This window comes from Schistocerca gregaria, chromosome 3 (genome assembly GCF_023897955.1).
Source record: "Schistocerca gregaria isolate iqSchGreg1 chromosome 3, iqSchGreg1.2, whole genome shotgun sequence".
Lineage (NCBI taxonomy): Eukaryota > Metazoa > Arthropoda > Insecta > Orthoptera > Acrididae > Schistocerca > Schistocerca gregaria.
Window position 1 is genome coordinate 591,463,363 of NC_064922.1, and position 24,633 is coordinate 591,487,995.

The 24,633-nt window shown below is 37.0% G+C and overlaps 1 protein-coding gene across 2 annotated transcripts in view; it reads right to left on the minus strand.

The window, feature by feature from the left end:
- Window positions 1–24,633, minus strand: part of LOC126356308 (cytosolic carboxypeptidase Nna1-like) — a 550,530-nt gene that overhangs the window by 271,044 nt on the left and 254,853 nt on the right. For both annotated transcript variants that reach the window (XM_050007259.1, XM_050007260.1), the window contains one exon: window positions 16,896–17,008. In XM_050007259.1, coding sequence (XP_049863216.1) covers window positions 16,896–17,008 — 113 coding nt within the window. The remainder of the gene's footprint in view (window positions 1–16,895; window positions 17,009–24,633) is intronic.

Consider the following 24,633-nt stretch of genomic DNA (forward strand, 5'->3'; position numbering starts at 1 on the left):
TATAATTTTCTTAATTTTACAAGGTGAAGTTGCTGACACATTCATATGATTGAATTTTATGAAACTTACATTTTCAACATACTGCTATGATTTTGTCCCAATGATTTCCACTATATTTAAGAAATCTATTTGGTCTCTGTGACTCATCATTAATAGCCCTTTCATTCAGTTCAGTAGTGGTGATGTCGTGTTCTGTGGCTGGTTACCAATGATTTCCATTATATTTCAGAAATCTATTTGCTATCTGTGACTCATTAATAGCCCTTTCATTCAGTTCAGTAGTGGTGATGTCGTGTTCTGTGGCTGGTTATCCTGTCTCTCATTTCACTACATTCCATATAGCCATAAGTTTGTTGCCACAAGTACTGACCTTTAATGTTATGTGCATGTTTCTTGATTTTTAATAACCTTTCTTAGTAATTCTGTGGAGTTTTTGTAGTGTGCAACTACTGCAGGATCCCTACTCGTTCTTGCTAAAAAAAAAATTCCCTTTTCCTTTCACAAGATACTACACCGGTAACCCCTCTAGTAATCCATCATTTTTAACACGTATGTTTAGTATCTTTCTGATTAGCTTATGAGGAAAGCTATTTTAAATAATTTTATCATGGAATACATTAAATTTTATGTTAGCGTTTGGTTCATTATAATTTACATCCTATGTCATCTCCTGTAAACTATGCTTAAAAACACTTGTCCTGGAGTCAATAATAATTATTCTAACTGATTTCCAACAATCTACACTGTAAGGCACTGCCATATTTATCCTTACTGTGCATCATAATCAGAGAGAGCCCTTGTTACTGAGTAAACAGATTTTTTCTTGCTTTGAGCTTCATCAAAGAAAACATCAATTAGTGTCATACTGCCTTTATCCACCAGTGTTGGAAAGTTAATTACTACGATCAAATTCCAGGATCCAAATAAGGTTTCCAAATCAGTTTTCCTATCAGAATCCCTAAGAAATTTACATTGGAACCATCACAGACTATTAACTGCTTGCTGCTGCCTGAAAGCACAGGGAATCCAGATTCCTCATAAATAGTTCAAAATATCCCAGTGGGGATGTGTATATGATTACAGTTAAAAGTGAACTATTTTTCAGCATTAATTCACAAGCACACACTCCTATGTGCTGATCACTACAAAACCTAATTGTCTCGATGTTTTTGAACTTATGTTCTGTCTTGACGTATGTTAAAAACTCCTCCTTTTCCACGTCATTTGTGCATAATTAAGCTGCAACAGTGTAATCTTTAATATGAAACTTATCTAGCCCTGTGGTTACGTGGTGCTCAGACAGACACAGAATGTCTGTCTTTTCAGAGGTATTTAAATTTTCCACACAGACAAGAAGCCCTTCTACCTTAATACTCAATCCTTTAATATTTTGATGAAGTAAGCTACCCTTAATTTTCTTTGTATTATTAAGCATTTTGAGTAGCTCTTCTGCTATTTTCACTTCTTTTAAAACAGCGTGTTTGAATCATGATTCTAACTTAAAAAGAGCGGTTCTCTGATACCAGTAAACATAGGGATTTCGCTATGTGTGATGGTGGTCCCATATATATTATCTGCAAGAAGCTCAGCTACCAGCTATAAGAACCCGATCTTCCTTGTCAAAACATTTGTCACCTGGCTAAGGCTAACGTTTGATTTCACAATACTTGTGACCAGATACCTTGCTCTTAATTTGTCCTGTACCATCTGGCCTACACCCCTCCTATGGCTACTATCTAGCAGCAAGACTCTTTTCTTCCTAGTCTCTTTCGGTACCAACCTAAATTGAGTTTCTTTGCTAGAAGCCTGCTGCACCCTACTGTGACCTACGGTACCTGTTCCCCTCCTACTTCAGGTAGCAAGTCACATTTATTGGATACTGTTAGCTCAAAAGTGGATGATGATGAGCTCTTCCCCTTTTGCCAATTTGTTTGTTACCTGTACCCAGTTTCCAAGATCTTTTTCCCACTTCAACCTATCAAGTTCAAATTTCATATAATCTAATTCAAATGTAAGGGCAAAAATCTTTGCCACCTGCTCAGAGATTCTCTTGTCTTTTTTGCGGAGCCTACAGTACTATGGGAGAGCCTTGTTGAATTTCTCATTCGGTTACCCATTACAGTCACCTCAGTGAAATTCCAACCCACAGTCTACACATACCACTGCCTCATTGAATATCCTGTGGCAACATTCACACTTATCATGCATTGAAACGCAAATTACACACATAACACCCCCTACACTACACGAATTGTGCCAACATGAACACAAATGTATGGTTACAACCCAACCTTTTCGTATCTTCTGAGGTGATACATAAAGGAAAGTGATACTTCAATAACAAGTTTAAAAAGCACACTGAAACACATATTTAATGAACAATTTGAACTAAACTAACTGTTATTACAATCTAAATAACTTATCTTAACAAGAGTACAAAAACTATGATGTCTTGCATGATGCTGATTTTGGAATTTTCCTGTATGCGAGACTGCAAGTGATTGTGATTTTTATTGGTCCCGTAAATTACCTTCTGTACAGGTAGATACTTGTAATATACGACACATCACTTTGCTTACATCTAGATAATATAAATATAATGGGCTATACAGTAATAACATTCAGTAACTTCCACAGTATGTACATAATGCTAATGATCTACACCAGAATTTTAAAATACTTTTTTGTGAATCTTATATTGTACATGAGTAATTTTAATTTTTGTTTCTCTTAATATTATACATAATGCTCATCATTCTCAGTATGAACTTTTCTTCATTGTCAGCTCATGTACTCAGACACACTTCTGAATTCTTCTTCTATTAAAAACTTCTTGTTAGGGATACAGGGAACATCTTCTCAGTTTTGAGTCCCTTGGCAATGCTTGTATTAATTTTATACCAGCGTATCTAGGTCCTTTTCAAAAATTTGAAGTCTATGTGAAATGCACCACAATTGTTTTCTGTTGCTTGTATTATGAGGATCAACAGTCTCATTGGACTCCCATTTTGTGGGAGTGGGACCTCGTAATGCAGTCACAGTGGCCTTCAATATATACAGTGATGTAAATGTCAAATTTAAATGGCTTTCTTCTGTAGTATGAATATTCTTTTTATTCCTGTGATAACTGAGTTTCCCCATACTATGGTCCCATATTGCATGTATGGCTCATAAAGTTCATGATCATCATAGTGCATAAGAGGTCTTTATTTGCATGCTAGGCCAGTTGTTTCATTACAAATATCACTGAGCTGTGTTGGATACAGTATTTTCTCTGCTTCCAATTTAACTCATTGTCTATTGTCATGCCCAAAAACTTATCCAAAGTTACTTCTTCCAGTTCTTTTTCACCTAGAAAAACAGCTATGTGTTCTTCCTTTTGTTTAGTGTTGAAAACCACATAGTTCTTTTCAGATTAATTAACTCATTGTCCCTAATCCATTGTGCTGTATTATTGACTGACATGAAAATGCTTTTCACTAGTGCTTCAAAGTTGCTAGAAAGATTTAACACAGTCATATCATCTGCATACCAAATCTTATTTTCATTTTCATATATGTGTACATTCTTTACAAGTAAACTGAAGAAGATAGCCCCATAACACATCCTTGAGGTACACCACACTTCATGCTACTAACTGCTGAGCTGTTGCATGTTGTTATTGATTACATATTGCCAGCTGTTACTGAGATATGATGTTATCCAGGCTGCTGCTTGTCCACGAATACCAGCATCAGTATTTTTAGTTACTTTACTAGGAGCTTGATTAATTTTGTCAAACACTTTGGATAAGTCAAGAAAAATCCCAGACATTACTATCCCGTTATCCAAGGTCTGTATGATAAATTCTATTAATTATTCAGTTGCTACTTCTATTGATTTCCTTTTCTGTATCTATATGCTGTACTGGAGTTAGTATTTTATGCTTTCCACATAAGAAGTTAGTCTGTTGAGCATGAGCATTTCTAATATTTTGGAGAACCCTGATACTAAGAATCTTGGCCTGTAAGTTTCATACGCCAATTTGAAGTTATATATTCACATATTTTACTGTTTTCATCGCTTTTACATAATATTTCACCAAGTATCAACATCAGCCTGTATTTTGATTTATTGTGAAATTCCAAACATTTGTGAGTGCCGCCATAAACTTGTGTTGTTATCGCCCATTATAAGCTTCAATTTAAATTGTACTGGTTTAAAATTTTTTGAGAAGAGGAGGCCTATTCTCATCAAAACATTCATTTTCTAATTTCATTATATAATTACATGAGAAATAGGTTCATTTTGAGAATTTTCGAATGCTTACAAAACTATATTTTTGTAAGTTACTGGTATGAGTGTCTTGGATATGTAACTTATCTCGCATCTAATCAGTGTTCGTAGTTCCCAGTCACTGCAACAGAATATATCACCCCTGAATTTCAATGTATACCATTGCAAAAAAACAAGCATTTTTGAGAATTTTTGAAAGCTACAATTCTCCTTTGCACAATCTGCAAGTAATCTGTAGTAAATTGGCATTTGTCATTTTGCTACTCTAGCAGATATTCTAACTAACATATTGTGTTATATCTAGTTTGCCCTTAAAAAGGAGTAGCACTATATTCAGGGTGACAATTATTGAACTACACATACCAAAAAAAGTTTTGCATCACCCCAGTTCACAGAACTCGTGATGATAGACACTGATTGTGGATACTGTATCACAGACATAGTCCCTTTGACTGTTCAGAGATGTCAATAAACCCGCCCAAAAATGTAAACAACCATGCACGAGCAGCACCTATTAGATGGAGGGGTTCCAGTCATTACATCAGGAAGGAGGTACACAGCTCATGTTGTCTGTAGTTCAACCATGCCTAGATTGTCAATACCACAGATTTATTGTGTCCACATTATTATTTTGTGCCAGAAAGACCTCTCAAAAAGGGAAGTGCCCAGGTGTCTCAGAGTGAACCAAAGTGATGTTGTGCAGACATTGAGGGGATACAGAGAGACGGGAACTGTCAATGACATGCCTTGCTCACGCCGTCCAAGGGCTACTACTGCAGTGGATGACTGCTACCTATGGATTATGGCTCAGAGGAACCTCGACAGCAACACCACCATGTTGAAGAATTCTTTTTTTGCAGCCACAGGATGTCGTGTTATGACTCAAACTGTGTGCAATAGGCTGCATGATGTGCAACTTCCCTTTCGACATCCATTGTGAGGACCATCTTTGCAACCATGACACCATGCAGTACAGTACAAATGGGCACAACAACATGCCAAATGGACTGCTCAGAATTGGCATCTCGTTCTCATCACTGATGAGTGTCGCATATGCCTTCAACCAGACAATCGTCAGAGACATTTTAACATTTCAGGCTTATGGTTACCACCTCTGTATAATGTATTACTAGATCAATACTCTTATATCTTGAGCTATAATTAAATTCGGTTACTTTTTGATAATAGGAAAAAGGCTTTTAGAAGAATAATAACAATATCAAACAATAGTAGTTACAATACCCTTTAAACCATAAACAGTCAAAATCAGATTCAGGAAATTAATATATGGAAAATGTTTAGATAAAAGAATAATATATTTCATTCTGATAATCTGTAAATGGTAGGAACTAAATCTCGAGCCCAATTAACCAAATATAGATAACTGATCATTTATCTTTGTTAGAATGCTTATTTCAATATTAATGTGATTTTTATGTGTTTAGAAAATGTCTTAAACTTGTTCTAGCAAAGTATGCAATATTACAGAGTGTTTGATAATGTTGTTAAACTATTGTTAGGGCAGATGAGTGTTGGACCCACTAGAGGACAGATCTGTGCATACAGTTGAGATAAGTTCTTGGTGCATGATTAAGGTTTGCATTTACAATAGAGCAACTTGTGTGTTGGACATTGCCTTAACCAGCATTTTAGAACAGTGCAGTGATGAATTATTTTGGAGTGTTAAACAGTTTCGTTTAATATCGCAAAAGCAGAATGATATGTGACTTTATATTCGTGCTTTGTTGAGTGTTAGTGTCAAAGAATGCCACGGACCTCACACCCGAATTTTTATGTGCTACCATTGGTTAGCTGTAGTAGTAACAACAAGGCTTATTACATTGAAGATTGATCATGAGCTCATAAGATACAGGTTTTGAAGTGAATAAATCTACGTACTTACTTTACTTCAGTTGTGACCTACATCACTGCAGTGAAATTCATTATGGTAACGTGTATTTATTGATAGATAGATAGATAGATATTCAGCAATCAGAGGCCCTGCAGACCATGCGCTGCTTCCACGAACAGCTTCCATTCCTTCCTGTTTTGTGCCTGGTTCCTCCAGGTGTCTTCGATTCCCAGGGCTGCTAGGTCCTTCGTCAGGTCATCCATCCAGCACTGCCTTGGTCATCCAATGGGGCATCTGGTGTTTGGTTTCCCTGCTAGTGCCATCTTCACCGGTCTTCCATCTTTATCTTCTGTAGGATAGTTGGTTGTCGCATCAGATGGTAGATTTCCTCGTTTTTCCTCCTCCTCCATTCTCCGTTATCTAAAACTGGTCCCCATATCTTCCTCATTACTCTTCTTTCAAATATTAATAGTTTTTAATGGTTTTTATCTTTCTCGCTTAGTCATGTTCCATGTTTCTGAACTGAACATTACTGCTGGGTGTATCATTGTGTTTTAGATTTTCATCTTAGTGTTCACAGAGATCAATTTAGAACTGAGCGTCTCTCTGAGCGAATGCATGCATTTCATTCACACTGTTATTCTTTTCTTGATGTCCATTTTTATGTAGTTGTCCCTGGTAAACCAAGATCCTAAGTATTTGAACTGGTGTACTCTCTTGAACCTCTTGCCATCTATCTCAAGAAATTCTTCCTGCTCGTATCTTCTTCCTTATTTCATAACCTCTCTTATCTTCTTCCTAATTGCATGACCTCTGTGTTGTCTTGATTCACTTTGAACCCTATTTTCTGTGCATAATTGTGCCCATTTTCTGGTACATTTCTTTCAACTTGTACTTTGATTCACTAGTAGTACTATGACATCTGCATATGCGAGACACTTTAAGTTTCTGTCCATCTCTACTCCTGCCCACTCCTGTTGCCTACACTCTTTTATTACTTTCTCTAAGATGACATTGAACAGAACACACGAGAGAGCATCCCCTTGTCTGAGGCCTGTCTCAGTCTCGAGTGTTTCTGATGTGGCTCCTCAGAAATGTAATGCTGCCTTTGACTCTTCCATACAAGCTTGCACCACTTTCATTAGCTTCTCTGGGATTCTGAAGTCACACATTGCACTGTATACGCTATGCCTGTGGATGCTGTCATATGCACGTTGAAAATCGACGAACAGGTTGTAGATATCGTTATAATATTCCTAGTGTTTTTCAAACAATTGTCTTAGTGTGAAAATGTGATCTATTATCAATCGGTTTGGTTGAAAGCCAACTTGGTTCTCCTGTATGTTGTTCTCTATGAATGGTGGTAATTTTCTGAGGATAATGATGGACAGCACCTTGTACGTTACATTCAACAAGCTGATTCCTCTGTGATTACCGCATTCCATTTTGCTTCCCTTCTTGTATATTTGGCACATTATAGCCAATTTCCATTCGTCTGGCAGAGTATTTATTGAAAAAGCATATTTTAGCTCATGCATGCAGTTGTCGAGGGACACCAAGGGCAAGATATTCACAGGTATTTAAACCATTTTTAACTACTCACTAACCAGTGGGACGTTACATATGGTGTATTGTGTGTAAAAGCATATCACATATAGTGCTCTGTCAATTTAAGAATTGTTATTGAAATTAACATTTGGAAATATATAGAAGTGCATGTAGTTTTGGAACTGTTTACTTGAAAATAACAAGTACAAAGTTTGCCAGCAGGAAAGAAGAGGGTGACATCGGTTCAGAAGATGCGGCCTTTTGGAAGTTCTGCAACCACGTACTTTGGAACTTCAGAAGTAGCAAGACGCAGTTTCTTTATGATGCGTATGCAGCCAAGTACCTGGAAATGGCAGATGTCATCTGAAGGATAAAGAAGGCAGATTGACTGCCTAGAACAGGCATATACATAGTGTTAAACATTAAGTTTGTGTGTAAACATTGTTAAGTTGTGTTAATATATATCATGGATAGAGAAAGAGCAGATGGAATATGCATCATTCAAAGAAATGAAAATACGCCTGTTTTTAATGATTTACAAAAATTAATTTCTGGAGAAGGGAGTGGAGATGATAGCAGTGTATAATTAGAGGATTCAAAGTTTCACAGTGGAGAGAGTAGCAGTTTTGCAATGGGCAAGACTGCAGTTGTAACATCTCATAATTTTGATATCCATAATATCATAGTTGAAGAAACTATAAACGGGCTGCTAAAACATGTCACTTCAAGGTCACTCCCCAAGTGCCATAGAGTTGGTAGTATAACTAACAAACAAGTAAGGAATGGGAGGTGCCATGTCTTCTGAACCAATAACAGCACTGAACAAAAGCTGGTGCCGGTGTTGACGCTACCACATTGCTGGCTTCCATGTAAACACTGTGTGTTAGTGCATTTATGCCTGCTGTTGTGTTGTGTTACCGCCTCAACTACAGTTTTTATTTGTTAAAAAATGTCACCAAAATGATGTCGTTCACCACGCAACAATCTGTTGCACCGTGGAGTGCCATTAAATAGTCAGGCTTTGGAATTGCTACGCATGAGTTTTATGAGCAAGAAAAAGAATTTGTTTGTGTTCATGGGCACGCATCGATTCCTGCTGATAAAGTTTTAGAGCATACCTTGAAAACTCTAGGACTCAGTGAAAGAACACTGTGGAAGAAACAGTGTGGGCATGTGCAGTGGCAACTATTGCAACTTCGCAATCATAGTGTAGCCAACCACGCACGAGGTGTCAAGTGACATGTTTTACTGGTGCAGTGGCAACTATTGCAACTTCGCAATCATAGTGTAGCCAACCACGCACGAGGTGTCAAGTGACATGTTTCACTGGCTCGGGTATAATGTAAATCCGAATAGTAATGTTGTGACAGAGCAAAAAGTTGTTTTGCAGGAACATAGTGATGTAAGGTTAATTTCTGAGAATAATGAAATGTTAATGGTGAAGGCTAATCTGATTAATAATAACACAGATAACAGATCAGTGGTGTACCTAGTAACATGAACAGTAGCATGAGTAGTTTGAGAAGTGATAAGTATACTAAGAATGACATAAGTAGTTTAAAGAGTGATATTGACAGTAACATGAGTTGTTTGAAAAGTGAAATGTGTGCTACTATCGATGGCAAAATGAGCAAGTTGCAATCAAGTTCTGACCTAAAGTTACAAAAAAATCAGCAGGATCTTGTGAAGGCTGCAAATGCAACCACTGAAAATGTTACTAGTAATTCAGAAATGAAAATAAGTACAGAAGACAACAATTGTATTACTAGAATTAATAGTGTTGTAGAACACTGTGATGGGGAAGTGGAAAAAGCAGTCAATTCCTATATTAAGAAAGCTAACAGTAATTGTACTGATAATAGAAAGGCTGGAGAATCTCAAATTGAAGTTAGTGCAAATAATTTGAAAAGAGAGTTGAAACCTGTGGGAAAACCCTAGAAGGGAAGTGCTTGAACACTACTGAAAGTAAAATAGAAAAGCTAGGTAAGAAATTCTTGGAAATTGAAACTAAAGTAGATAATGTGCAGAGTGTAAATTGTAGTGGTAATAATGTAACTTCTTTAGTAAATTGTAAGAGTTTTAATTGTTTTGAGAAATATGGTAAGATGCATCCCTTAGATTTTATTAGGGAATGTAATAATATGCCAAAGAATTGAAATGACCAAGAGAAAACGTCTTTTGTAAGGGGATATGTGAAATCTGAATCTTACAGTTGGGCAGCTGAGATTTCAGAAAAATGTGCTTTGTGGGAAAGGTTCAGGCAAGCTTTTCTAGACAAATATTGGTCTAAAGATGAGCAACAAAGGATATTAGATGACTTCTGGGGTGGATGCAGATATGACTATAGGAAGGGAATGACACAGAGTTTTGTGAAAAGTGGATTGGAAAAGTGAAGTATTTGGATCTTAGTAATGAGTCAGTTATAATGGGACTGGAAAATAAGTTGCCAAGTAAAACAAAAGAATGGCTCATTTCAGCTCCTATAGATAATATTAGTAAATTTTTGGGTTATGTGGGAATAATAGAGAGAGCAAAGGCTGCAGTGGAAGGAACTAGGGATTATGGAAATAGGGATAACCACAACAGAGAATCCCATGCTAACATGAACAGGAATCTCAGAGAGGAGAGAGAATACAATAATGATAGAAATTCTGGAGAGGGGAAAAATTATAGTTATGACAATGGTCACAGAAGTAATAGGAATTTCCAGAATAAACAGAGAAGAGGCAGGAATTCCAGAGAAGATAGAGGTTATAACAATGATAACAGTTACAGGAGTAGTACAAATTTCCAAAATGATAGAGGGCAAAATAGGCAAAGAAGAGGTAGCAATGATAAGAGTTTTAGAGAGTAAAATGGGTATAATAATATAATGGTTATAGGAACGGTGGAAATTCCTGGAATGAGGCAGTACTAGATGATCAAGGGAGAGAGAGGAATGACAGATCAAACAATAGAGGGGGTAGGAATAACAAGGGTAGACACCACAATTTAAACTGACTTCTGCTCTGGTCAGGGTCTGAACTAGGGCAAGAGATTCAGCAAGGCCAAGATTTAGACAATTCAGACAAAGTGTAAGCTATGAACAAGACTATAGGGCTAGTGAAGATATTAGGGTACCAAATATACAGGTAGATAATGTAGAAATGGTTTCCGAAGAACAGGAACCCACAGATGTAACAGAAACCAACATAGAAAGCATGGATACTTCAGGGGTTGATATAAGCTGTAATAGGTTAGTGTGAAAAACCATTGAAGTGTTTGGCCTTATGGTCTGACAAGGAAGACAGGGAACAGTTGGTTAGCCAGGCATTAGAAGGAGGGGATAGTGACAACAAGGATGGTTCAGATAGTGATTCATCAAGTAATAGTGATGCTAGTGAAGTAGATGAAATCTTTGAATTTGTGTATGCTGAGAAATATAACCTAATTAGCAAAGAGAGAATAATGGTTGAAGAAGGGGGTGAAGAGGAAGATGCATGTTTTGTAGGTGATGTAACTGAGGAAGGGGATCATGTGGTATGTCACTTGACTGTAACACATGATGTTTTTGGTGAACCAGATGATAGTTTTTTGAGGAAAAAAATCAATGAGGATTTGTTGTATGAAGAGGACTCTAAAGATAATAATGATAGTAACTGGCATCCTATAGTTATAGCTAAGTTACAAGGTACACCCATAAAATGCTTGTTGGACAGTGGAAGTGAACTGAATGCAATATGTCAGGTATTTTTTGAGTCAATTAAAGGCAATAAAGAAGTGATGGTCATGCTTGTATCTGGTATAAGGGTAGTTGGTGCTACTGGAAAAATGACTAAGACAAAAAAGCAGGAAGTGTTGCTGTCTGTTGAAATTTCCAATCAATTACTTGAGTGTAGATTTCTGATGGTACCAGGACTCAGCCTGGATATGATCCCAGGGACAGAATTCTTGTGTAAATGAAATGTGAATATAGATTTTGCTGCCAGTTAATTTAATTTTGTATGTAGTGGGGATAGATTTGAGATGAGTTTCATAGAGAAAATTATTGATGAAGAGAATAATGATTTAGGTTGTTCATTGAGATATCTGGCCAATAATAATATAAATGGATTAGACGAAGGAGAGAAAACACAAATGGAGATAGAATAGAAAGTAAACAGTATTGAAGCTATAACCAAAGAACAACAGGGGGAGATGAGACAGGTGTTAATGGAAAATAAAGAGGTATATTTAGATAGGCGAGGGTTAGTAAATGACCTTGAATTCAAATTGTCTTTTAAAGAACATGAATCTTACTTTGTCAAATCCTATGCTATCCCGTTTGCAAAAAAGGAAGCATTTAGGAGAGAAATTCAGAGGACGTTACGGTAGGGAATAATTGAAAGATCTAACAGTAGATACAATCATGGCTTAGTCCTGGTGAAAAAGAAGAATGGGGACGTGCGAGCAGTTTTAGATGTGAGGAAATTAAATGAGATAGTACTAAGAGAAACTTCTACAAAAGTTTCATGGTACTAGATATCTGTCATCATTTGATGTAACATGTTGGTATTGGAATATTAAATTGGGAAAAGAGTCTAGACCTTATACAGCATTTTTGCACAAAGGTAAAAGTTACCAGTATTGTGTTGTGCCATTTGGGTTGAATTTTTCTGTTTGTATTTTTATATTGGCTCTTGATAAGATCTTAGGAGAGGAATTAAGTAATAAAGTCACAGTGTATATGGATAATGTATTGATTGCTAATGCAGATTGGTTTGAGCATTGTAGAGCCTTGGATGAAGTGATGAAAGCAGTATATAGAGTGGGAATGAAGTTGAGATTAAATAAGTCTGAATTTGTGAAGAAAGAGATAGTATTTTTAGGACATGTGATTGATAAAAATGGGATTACACCAGAACCAACAAAGTTAAGGGCTATAGAAGATTTTGCACTGACAGAGTATAAAAAGGATTTAAAATCAATGTTTGGATTATTTGGATTTTATAGGACATATGTGTCAGACCAATCATTTAATCACTCATGTTTAAGCAATTTGTTAAAGAAAAATGTTCCTTGGAACTAGAAGCAAGAATGTGAGGAAGCATTTAGAAAACTAAAGAGGGAACTAGTGCATAGTAGAGTGTTGTTTCACCCTGATTTTTCTTTGCCATTCTGCATGAGTACTGATTCAAGTTATAGTGGTTTGGGGGTAGAAAGTTTTCAACTAGTCAATACAGAGTAAGGGATTGAGAACAGGACAACAGTGTTTGCAAGTAGGACAACACAATCACATGAGAAGAACTACTTTATTTATGAATTGGAGGCCTTGGCCATAATATTTGGGCTTTGGAAATTCCAATGCTACTTGTCAGGCCACAAAACGGTGATGTACACTGACCACAAAGCTTTGAGTTTTCTGCAGCAGTGTAGATTAAGACATCCAAGGTTAACCAGGTGAGCTTTGTATCCTCAGCAGTTTGATTTTGAAATAAAACATATAAAAGGAAAGGACAATGTAGTGGTGGATGCCCTATCCATAATGCCAATAGGTAACAGAGACAGTAACAATGATGAGAATTCAGGAGGTCGAGTCAAATTGTATTATATTCAAGGGTTGAAAGACAAAAAGGTTGTTACAAAAGTCTGTCAAGAAATGAGGAGAGAACAAAATAAATTTGAGATAAGTAAAGCAATTGTACAATTCTGACAATGAACCGAAGGTGAAGGAATATTACACTATTCATAAGGGGGCGTTATTCAGAAGAGTGATAAAGATTGATAGATAAAGAAGAGTGGAAACTGTTTTCCAGAGCAGCATGTTGACACATTAATTGATTTTCTGCATGAAAGCTATGGGCATTATGGCATGAGAAAAATAGTAGCTAAGTTAAGGAAAGAGTACATGTCAATAATATGTGGAGAATAATTCGAGGAAGGTTGATCTGTTGTGATAAATGCCAGAGGGTGAAACCAACCCCCACACCAGTAAATTGTCTTATGAACTCAGTGTTAGCAGTAGATCCTCATGACCTACCCTGCATTGACCTCCTAGGTCCCCTACCCACTTCAACAAGTGGTTATAAGCATGTATTTGTTGTGCTAGATGCATTTTCAAAATATCTCAAATTGTATTCAATTAAAAGGGTTAAGTTAGAAAGTGATTACTTTCAAAGAGATAGGGGGGCTGGCCAGTACTTACCTCAGCTCAGTACAGCCGATGGATACACAAAAAAAAACAACCGAAAATTTACTTTCCTAGCTTTCGGAATAAATGTTCCTTCATCAGGGAGGAGAGAGGGGAAAGAAAGGGAAGAAGACAAAGTGGATTTAGTTACTCACAACCCAGGTTATGAAGCAACAGGGAATGGAAAACAGGGAGGGTAGCAAGGATGGAGGCATGGTTGTCAGAGAGAAGTGATTACTTTCATAAAATAGGGAAGCCAAACTCATTGTTATCAGACAATCTTCATCAGTTTGTTTCTGAGAGATTCATGCAATTTATGGAGATGGATAAGATTAATAATATAAAGATATCGATGTACTTTGCACAAGGAAATATGAGCGAGATGGTAATGAAGGAAATAAACAGACTATGTAGAACATACTGTAGCAAAAATTATATAGCATGGACAAAACAACCAAATAACATTATAAGGGAAGAAGTTGATTTTCCAATTATAACTGTAATGGCTCAGGAGGAAAAGATTAAAGAGGCTCGAGATATGATGAAGAAAAAGGCAGAAGAAAGAAAGGAGAATACGACATGGGAATTAAACCGACCAGTTTTATGACTTGGTTTTAGTAAAAGTGAAAGAGAAATGTAGTAAAGTAAACAAAGAAATAAGGAAATTCTTGCATGTTTATTATAGTCCATTTAAAATATCGAGAACAGTGCATAACAATGCCTATGGCCTTGTATACCCAAGGTCTGATAAAATGTTGGGGTTAAAGAATATAATACATTTAAAACCATATGTTACTCCCATATGGCACATTAGGTCAGTTCCAGACTAAAGAGAATATTTCAGGAAAATAGGAAACCTGAACTTTGGTGAAAGGGTGACTGAGCAGACTCAGTTGGGTGAAAATGAATGGGCAGGGGGTGCATCACTCTTTGATGCATACAACATGTGGTGAATTGGTGCCTTCCCTTAGCTGAGTGTTTAATGTATTAAAGTTTATATATGACTGCAACAAGGAGTGTTGGAACTGTGACAAAAGTGACAGTGATTAATATTATGGTGAAGAGCCATAAATAGTGAAAATTAGTACATAATTGTTTTATTCATATATTTTAATGAGCTAGGATGAATCTGTGGCTACTTTAGGATACAAATGTACTTTTGGAGGGTGTTATTATAATATTGAATTGTTGTAATTTGCCATTCAATATTTCAAAGAAATTGGAGAACCAGGGGGTTAACTCAATGTTTCTACTGTATTTCAATGATGTGGAAGCTTTAGTGAGTAAATGGAAGAATACTGGAAGTCACAGTATGTAACAGCATAAAAAATATTGACTGCAAGAAGTTGAAGGTGATTCTTGTCCTGATTTAAAATAAAGTGGTTTTGGAAAGTTATATTTATTGGATTGATGACCAAGTAGAAGTAGTGTTGCAGTATATTATTGTACAGTGATTAGAAGGATAATCGAGTATTAAGATGAAATGGACTGGTGTAATGATGAGTTGAAGAAGCTATGAAAGTTATTATCAAGTTCAATCAACCTGAAGTATGATGTTATGATGATACCGATGCTGAAGTTTGAGGTTGAAGTATGAGTAAGGAATCTTCCAGAATTGTTATGATGTTTATGAAGTTTGATGTTATTGAGGAATTTGGTGAAAGAGTAATAAAGCTTATGTTTGTGGACTCTGTGTAATGAGGTGTAGTAGGACACGCTTAATTAGTCATGTGGAATAGGTTGATAGTGAAACATTGATAATTTTGAGAAGGCAATTAAGTAATCTGTGACATGAGGAAACGTAAATCTGGTGGTGAGCTTATGGTGAAAATATGAATATTAAATAAGATGTGACTTGAACTATGAACTAATTCATGCAGCCAGAGTTAAGTGATGGATCAGTTTAAGCAGAGTAGGAACCTGAGTAAACAAACAGCTGCTAAAATTGTATAATAAATAATTATGTAATGGTCTTTAACTAGGGTTGACAGAATTTGAGGATTTTGTGGGCACAATAGTATTTAAGGAAATTAACATCATCAAAGGAATCAATTATGGATTTATGGTAGCAAGTTTTTGTGAGTGTTAGTTCTGTTTTGTGGGAGCATTTGGTTTAGGGGCTTCAACTTTCCTTAAAAGGATCACGTAATTTTCTTAATGTAAGTTTTGATTTTGCAGTGTGAATTATTATTATGTATATGCAAGAGATGTATGTAAATAACTAATGTAGTGTATTCTTGTAGTTTTATGATTAAGTTTGAAATAAGTTATGAAGTAGTGTCTGATTGTATGTATTTATGTCTCCATGGAACAACACATTGAATGAAGGGAGCTGAGGAACTGCAGATAATAGAGAAGTTTGATAGCTAAACATCTTCTTATGGCCTCTCTCTGATACAAAGCAAGAAATTCAAAATGTACTTTATCAGCCATTTCATACACAAATCATCAGATTATCTAGACTGCGGAATTTAAAATTCCTTTTAGCTTTAGGCTAAATAGCAATGTTCATTCTAAACATGCCTCTACAGCTATTGTTCTGTGAGAATTATACATGTGATCACATAGAGATTTACCTTTAATATGAGACTTAAAAAAAACAGCTATTTAATGTATGTGAGGAAGGAGCAGCATTTTCTAGCACCGGAAGTTTCTTGATCATTTTACTTTGCTATAATTAACTTGAATAAGCAAAAACAGCATACAGTATTTCAACAATACTTCATTATTAATGCAATTTCTAGCTACTACTCCACTTTTCTAATGTATATCTCGATTTTTATGCCCTTTGTGGCAGGAACTTGAAACATAATGAATGACAATTTATTTCAATTTCCAAATTGTGTTTGCTTAACTGTGGTCACTCTCAAGAGGTTGCAGCCTTTTTCTTTCTTTACATATGTTTCAGCATACATTTCTGCTAATACTGCCCAATGATACTTCACTTCTACTCAATACTGCGGGCACTATATAATATGCAATACAGTTAATTTAAAATTGTGTGACTGTATACTGTTGCAACAGTTATATTCAGCATTAACTAATTTATTTAAATGACATTATGAGTAATACCTTGAGTAATCTGAGAGTGTGATGTTAGTTGGCTCATCGGCACTGGAACCCTCCTTCATAAGGCGTGTTACAATTTTAACCCTGAGACGTTCCTTTTTCGCAGCATTAACAATCTGCAAAGTTACACATTTTCATGATGAATTTTCTATTTACTGTATATTATCATTCATATAGGGCACTTCTTAATTTTTTTGTCATGACAACTTATTTAAGAACAGCTAATTTCATTTTTCTTGTAATACATATATCACAACAAGCTGAATTCTTTACACATTACATAACTTTGTATCATTTTTATACAGGTACATTACAAATGTAACTGCAGTGAAGCTACCAAGTTAGCTACTTTACCATTTAAAGCACAGTAATGAGACTTGGCAGTTATCAAGTTAACTGACAAAATCATGAAAGGCAAGCAACAATATAATACAACAGAATAATTGTTTTGAAGTAAAATAATACTCTTGTCAGCACCGGCATTTCTATGCAAATGCCACTGCTCTTAGTCGTTAGGTAAAGGTCATCAGCCACTGCATTGTCCATGGTGAGGGGTAATACCTCAGATTTGGTATTATTGGCAAATTTTTGACACAAAGGATCTCAGAATATTCAGTTCCCTAATGATTTCCAAAATGTAATGCATTGTGCATCTAGCTCCAACTACCATTCCATATTCAAAGTCTGTTAATTCCTGTTGTGCAGCCTTGATGACATCAAAAACCTTTCCACATGAATCCCCTGGGTACGAATGACAGATTCGCCAATGCAGTGCCCTTTTATATCATGGTATATAATACTACTGTCATTTCTATACGTGCAAATTACTATCCCATGACTTCTGTCACCTCAGTGTGAATCACTGACTCAAATACCTTTAATGAATGATGTATTCCCAGCAAACATGGTAGTTAATATAAATGCAAGTTTCAACCACCAATACAGTGTTAATATCAGTAAGAAAATTCCAGCAAGTGTTTGAAGCTACAGGGATTGTTTCACATTATGGTGGCAGGCCATTTCTTTATGAGGTGCAGCAAACTGTGTCATCTTTACCTTCAAGACTAGTATTCATTTAATCTATGTAACCTAGGGATTATGAGCTGAATTAGCTCATAATTAAGGATATAGTCACCAAAACAGCACTAGTGGTGTCACCTATGAAGGCAGCTTCAAGTAGAGCATAGTGCTCTGCCCTCATTTGCTGGACATTGCCAAAGAACCCTTGTTTGTTGTAACTGTCATCTCACATCTCGCCCAGACTGTGGCAAGCCACGGCATCTGCATACTTTCTGCTTTCTTCTGTCTTACAAAATATGCCCTCTCATGAGTGGGGCATTACACCACTTTCTGCTCACACAAAGAAATGTCCTCATTCATCATCTTTTGCCGTACTTTTTTATGCTAATAATACAGGACACATTTCTCTCGGTGAGATGTCCACAACTGTTGATATTCACCATCAATGACGAAATCCACTATAGTTGTAAAAATCATTTATTTCTAAAAAGGAAAGCAAAACCTGGTTTTAGGACCTGTGCCCCATCTTAATGCGTATATTAAAAAGGGGTCCATAGAGGGTACATACGTGATGTTAAAATAACCTCAGTTATGCATCCTTTATGGACTCTCATATTAATATGCATTTGAAGATAGGTCACAGGCCCTGAAACTGGGTTGTGCATTACTTTTTAGAAATAAATATTTTTTACAACTCTAGTGGGTTTTAATGTTGATAATTAATGTTGAACTCTCATGGTCAGGGTTCATACACATGTAGAATTTTTTAAAGGACATCATATTCACTGTTGACTGTAGTAATTATTTATTTCCATTTTTGTTTTATAAATAAAAAACACCATATTTTGCTGCACTTTATTTTATTACACACAGTTGCATTTCGCCTTTTTCACTATAAGACATTGTCAATGGGATCTAGAATGATACAGTTTTGTTTTGATATTTGTTTTCTACATATTGCTTTCCTTTTTAGAAATAAATGATTTTTACAACTATAGTGGATTTCATCATTGATTGTGAATATCAACAGTTCTGGACATCTCATCAAGAGAAATGTTTCCTGGGTACCACTGATGATGCCTTAAAATGAAAAAGGCAAAACATGTCTGGGAGGAATAAAATACAAGGCAACTAAAAATTGTGTTTGTTATTTATGAAACAAATATGGCTGTGCTTGGTAATGGAGGGTGGCCATGCAAACAAACTTGTTATTTATTTCTCTATTTGCAGTTTTGCCCTTTGGGCCATTTTCAAGATGTACTGTAAAAGATTTTGCTTCATCACATGACAGACTTTAAAATCCTCTGAGATGTATATATGTCATAATCAAAAATAGGTCTTTTCACTGTAGAAATACAGTAATATTGAAGACAAGTGTGAAGCTGTGCACATCATGAAATGATGTAAATAGTTTGTATGACATACTGAGCTTCACATTTGTCTGATGTTACTATATTTCTACAGTGAAAAAGCCCATTTCTGATGATTATGTGTAGCCTTGTCAGAGAATTTTAAAGTCTGACATGTGCTGAAGCATCTTTTGCAGTACAACTTGAAAATGGCTCAAAGGCCAAAACTGAAATAGTGAAATAAATAATTCCATAGTCAACGGCAAATATGACATCCTTTGATCATTAATAGTCTACATCCCTGCATGGTTCAGAACAGTACAAAACCTTAGTTTTTACTTTATTTGTCTCAAATAAAATGTTGAACTCTTATTTATCAATAAATATAACATTTCTTGAGTTTAAATAATAACTAAATGATGTTTGCCTAAATTTTTCTCTCCGGTTTTCCTCAAATGGAAGACATTCTGCCTGATCTTTGTGACAATCACCCCTCTAAGTTTGTTTGCCTCATAAAAGACTCAAAGTTATCCATCTTTGTACCATTTAACAGAATTATACCATTTTTAACTACTTTGGGGAAAAATATTATCTCAAAATATAGCACACCCTACAGAATGTTCGAGCAATGGCCTTGCCGCAGTAGATACACTGGTTCCCATGAGATAACCAAAGTTAAGTGCTGTTGATCATGGCCGGCACTTTGATGGGTGACCACCCAGCTGCCATGTGCTGTTGCCATTTTTCGAGGTGCACTCAGCCTCATGATGCCAATTGAGGAGCTACTCAACCGAATAGTAGCAGCTCTGGTCAAAGGAAACCATCATAACAACCTGGAGAGTGGTGTGCTGGACACACACGCCTCCTATCCGCGTCCTCACCTGAGATGACATGGCGGTCAGATGGTCGCGGAGGGTCACTTGTGGCCTGAAGGCAGAGTGCTACAGAATGTTCAAATATTTATGCAGAGCAACAAATCAAGGTGGTATCATACATACCAATGGAGATGCTTTGTGCAACAAACTACCTCATGTTTTCAGACTGCCACACCTTTGATTGACCTGTGTAAATCACACTTTATAATAAGGTGTATGCTACAATGGTAAAAAACTGGATTCATGTTGCATATTAAGTGTTGCAGTGGAACTGATGAGACATTACAATATTTTGTCCTCAGACACACACTAACCCTGGGCTTGACAATGTTCATGTGATGATTTTTTTTATAGGATAGCACATTTTGCATGTACATTCATCAAATGGGGTGAGTTTATACATGTCAAAACTGTTATGCATAGTGAAACAATTGATTTTCAAATTATCATTATGCAGTGACAAGTACATCTATAAAACACAATCGCATGAACATCAATGCAGCTTTAAATATATTGTTTCCTTCACTTATTCAAAGAAATAAAAGTAATAAATGATTCAGATGCATGCATCCACATTAAAATCTACATTATAAAAACATTTATAGACTTCACATGCACGATCCTAGACATGCATTCTTAAACACTTATTGGACTGCATAGGATGGTATGAAAAAGTTTAGTAGAACAGTATAAATCAGAACAGTATGCAAGCTGAACTTCTGCTGATTCCAAAATCACAGTTGGCAATTCACTGTTACAAAAAGTGCATGTTGCAAATTTTTTGTATCTTCATGTAAAAAGAAGAGGCATTTAACAAATTTGCATAATATGGACAAACAGTATTACTGTACTTAAGTCAGTAGATCAGTTCAAACAAAACTATTTGCTGTGCTTGTCAGTACCAGCTTTACTACCACATAGCAGAAAATCAGAAGCATTGAGATTTGACAGTCATGCATAACAGAAAGAAACTTCCTAGCTTTTGGAGTTATTGTTTGATAAGCTAGAGTAAAATACATACAGAAAACACACACACAAATGCATGCATGCACCTCTTCTGCCACTATATGGTTCCATCTGGACTAATAGTTCAACGATTTGTTTCTCAGCAGATGCACTTGTTGTGGTGGGGATAGAGTCATACAAGATGGATAGAGGGAGAGGGAGGTGGGAGGCAAGGAGAAGGTCTAGGGATGGGGTGTTAGTGGTTTAGAGGGAGGCAGTTGGTTAGCAGGCTAGGAATATGGGATGAAGGGGTGGCAAATATGTAATGCATGATTGTATGGGTTGGTGGGGAACGGCACACACTGAAGGTGACATGTGGATGTGAGTTGGGAGGGTGTGAGAGGATGGAGGATGGGAAAACCTTTGGGAGGAGGGTGAAGGGACAGTGGGTTACCTGAGATTGATGCTAGCATGATTATGGAAGTGGAGGTTGTGTTGTAAGGATAACTCCCATTTGCACAGTTCACAGAAGCTGGTAGTGGAGGGGAGGATCCAGATGGTACAGACTATGAAGCAGAAATTGAAAATGAGCATGGCATACCCTGATGCATGTTGTGCCACTGGATGGTCAACTTTGTTCTTGGTAACAGTTTGGTGGTGTCCATTCATCCTGGTGGACAGCCGGTTGGTAGTCACACCAACAAAAGAATCCATGGAGTGTTTTCAGTAGTGCTGGTGTACGACATGGCTGCTTTAACAGTTGGGCCAGAACTGATACACTTGAATAAGTCTGTCACTGGTCTGAAGTAGGAGGTGCTGGGTGGGTGGATTGTGCAGGTCCTGCATCTTGGTCTGCCACAGGGATATGGTTCCTGTGATAAAAGAGTTGGGAGTGGGAGTGGCATAGGGATGGACTAGGATGTTACTTAAGTTGGGCAGGCAATGAAACAACACTTTTGGAAAGGTCGGGAGGATCTTGGGTAGGATGTTGCTCATTTCAGAGCAGGATGGGAGATAATCAAAGCCCTGACAAAGGACATGGTTCAGTTGTTCCAGCTGACAGTGATATTGAGTGGTGAGGAAGGCACTCCTTTGTAGTTTATTCTTGAGGTTGGTGGGAATACTGGGTGCGTGTGAAGATATGGCATGGGAAATTTATTTATTTATTTACATGTCAAGTTCCATAAGACCAAATTGAGGAGCAAATTTCCAAGGTCATGGGATGTGTCAGTATGTGAAATCACAACATAAAAGTATTAACAGATAAAAATAAAATACTTATGAACCCAAAAAAGTCAATCCATAAGTTTAAGTAAACACAATCAACAATATAATTAGAATCAACATAATTTTTTAAGGAACTCTCTGAGAGAATAGAAGAAGTGACCCATGAGAAAACTCTTCAGTCTTGATTTGAAAGTGCATGGATTACTGCTAAAATTTTTGAATTCGAGTGGTAGCTTATTGAAAATGGATGCAGTGGTATACTGCACTCCTTTATGCACAAGAGTTAAGAAAGTCTGATCCAAATGCAGGTTTAATTTCTGTCTAGTATTAACTGAGCGAAAGCTGCACATTCTTAGGAATAAGCAAATATTGTTAATAAGAAATGACAGTAAGGATTATATATATATTGAGTCACCAATGTAAAATACCCAGACTCATGAACAGGGGTCAATGAGAGGTTCATGAACATATACCACTTATTGCCCAAACTGCCCATTTCTGAGCCAAAAATATGCTTTTAGAATGGAAAGAGTTACCCCAAAATATAATACCATATGACATAAGCGAATGACAATACACAAAGTAGACTAATTTTCATGTCAAATAATCACTCACTTCAGACACTGTTCAAATAGTAAAAATTGCAGCATTAAGTCTTTGAAAAAGATCCTGAATGTGGGCTTTCCATGATAGTTTACGATCTACCTGAAAACCTAGACATTTGAACTGTTCCGTTTCGCTAATCATATGCCCATTCTGTGAAATTAAAACATCAGGTTTTGTTGAATTATGTGTTAGAAACTATAAAAACTGAGTCTTACTGTGACTTAGTGTTAGTTTATTTTCTATAAGCCATGAACTTAGGTCATGAACTGTACTATTTGAAACAGAGCCAATGTTGCACATAACACACTTACTACCAAGCTAGTGTCATCAGCACAAAGAAATATTTTAGAGTTACCTGTAACACTAGAGGGTATATCACTTATCTACATAAGGAACAGGAGTGGCTCCAACACTGATCCCTGGGGAACCCCTCACATAACTGTACCCCACTCAGACCCCACATCACAGCCATTCTTAACATAATGAATAATGACCTTTTGCTGTCTGTTGCTAAGGCAAGAGGTGAACCAACTGTGAGCTTCTCCCCATATTCCCTAATGGTTCAGCTTCTGGAGCAATATTTTGTGATCAACACAATCAAACACCTTAGTTAAATCAAAAAATATGCCCATTGGTCGAAACCTTTTGTTTTACCCATTCAGTACGTCACAGAGAAAAGAGAATACAGCATTTTCAGTACTTACATGACTTCTAAAGCTGAATTTTAAACTTGATAGCAAATCGGGTGATATAAAATGATCAATTATCCTTACATACACAGCCTTTTCAATAACACAGAGGGTATAGAAATAGGTCTAAAATTATCTACATGATCCCTTTTTCCATTTTTATAAAGGGGGCTTCACTACTGAGTACTTTAATCGCTCAGGAAACTTACCATTCCTAAAGGAAAAATTACAAGTATAGCTAAACTCAGGGCTAACATTTTCAGCACAGTACTTTAATATTCTGCTAGGTACTCCATCATAACCATGAAAGTCCTTAGTCTTCAGTGATTTAATTATTGACCCAATCTCCCCCTTGTCTGTATCACAGAGGAGTATTTTAGACATCAACCTCAGAAAGGCATTTGCCAAGAAAGTTACATTCCTGGAAATGGAAAAAAGAACACATTGACACCGGTGTGTCCGACCCACCATACTTGCTCTGGACACTGCGAGAGGGCTGTACAAGCAATGATCACACGCACGGCACAGCGGACACACCAGGAACTGCGGTGTTGGCCGTCTAATGGTGCTAGCTGCACAGCATTTGTGCACCGCCGCCGTCAGTGTCAGCCAGTTTGCCGTGGCATACGGAGCTCCATCGCAGTCTTTAACACTGGTAGCATGCCGCGACAGCATGGACGTGAACCGTATGTGCAGTTGACGGACTTTGAGCGAGGGCGTATAGTGGGCATGCGGGAGGCCGGGTGAACGTACCGCCGAATTGCTCAACACGTGGGGCGTGAGGTGTCCACAGTACATCAATGTTGTCGGCACTGGTCGGCGGAAGGTGCACTTGCCCGTCGACTTGAGACCGGACCGCAGCGATGCACGGATGCACGCCAAGACCATAGGATCCTACGCAGTGCCGTAGGGGACCGCACCGCCACACCATGATGCCGGGTGTTGGCCCTGTGTGCCTCGGTCGTATGCAGTCCTGATTGTAGCGCTCACCTGCACGGCGCCAAACACGCATACGACCATCATTGGCACC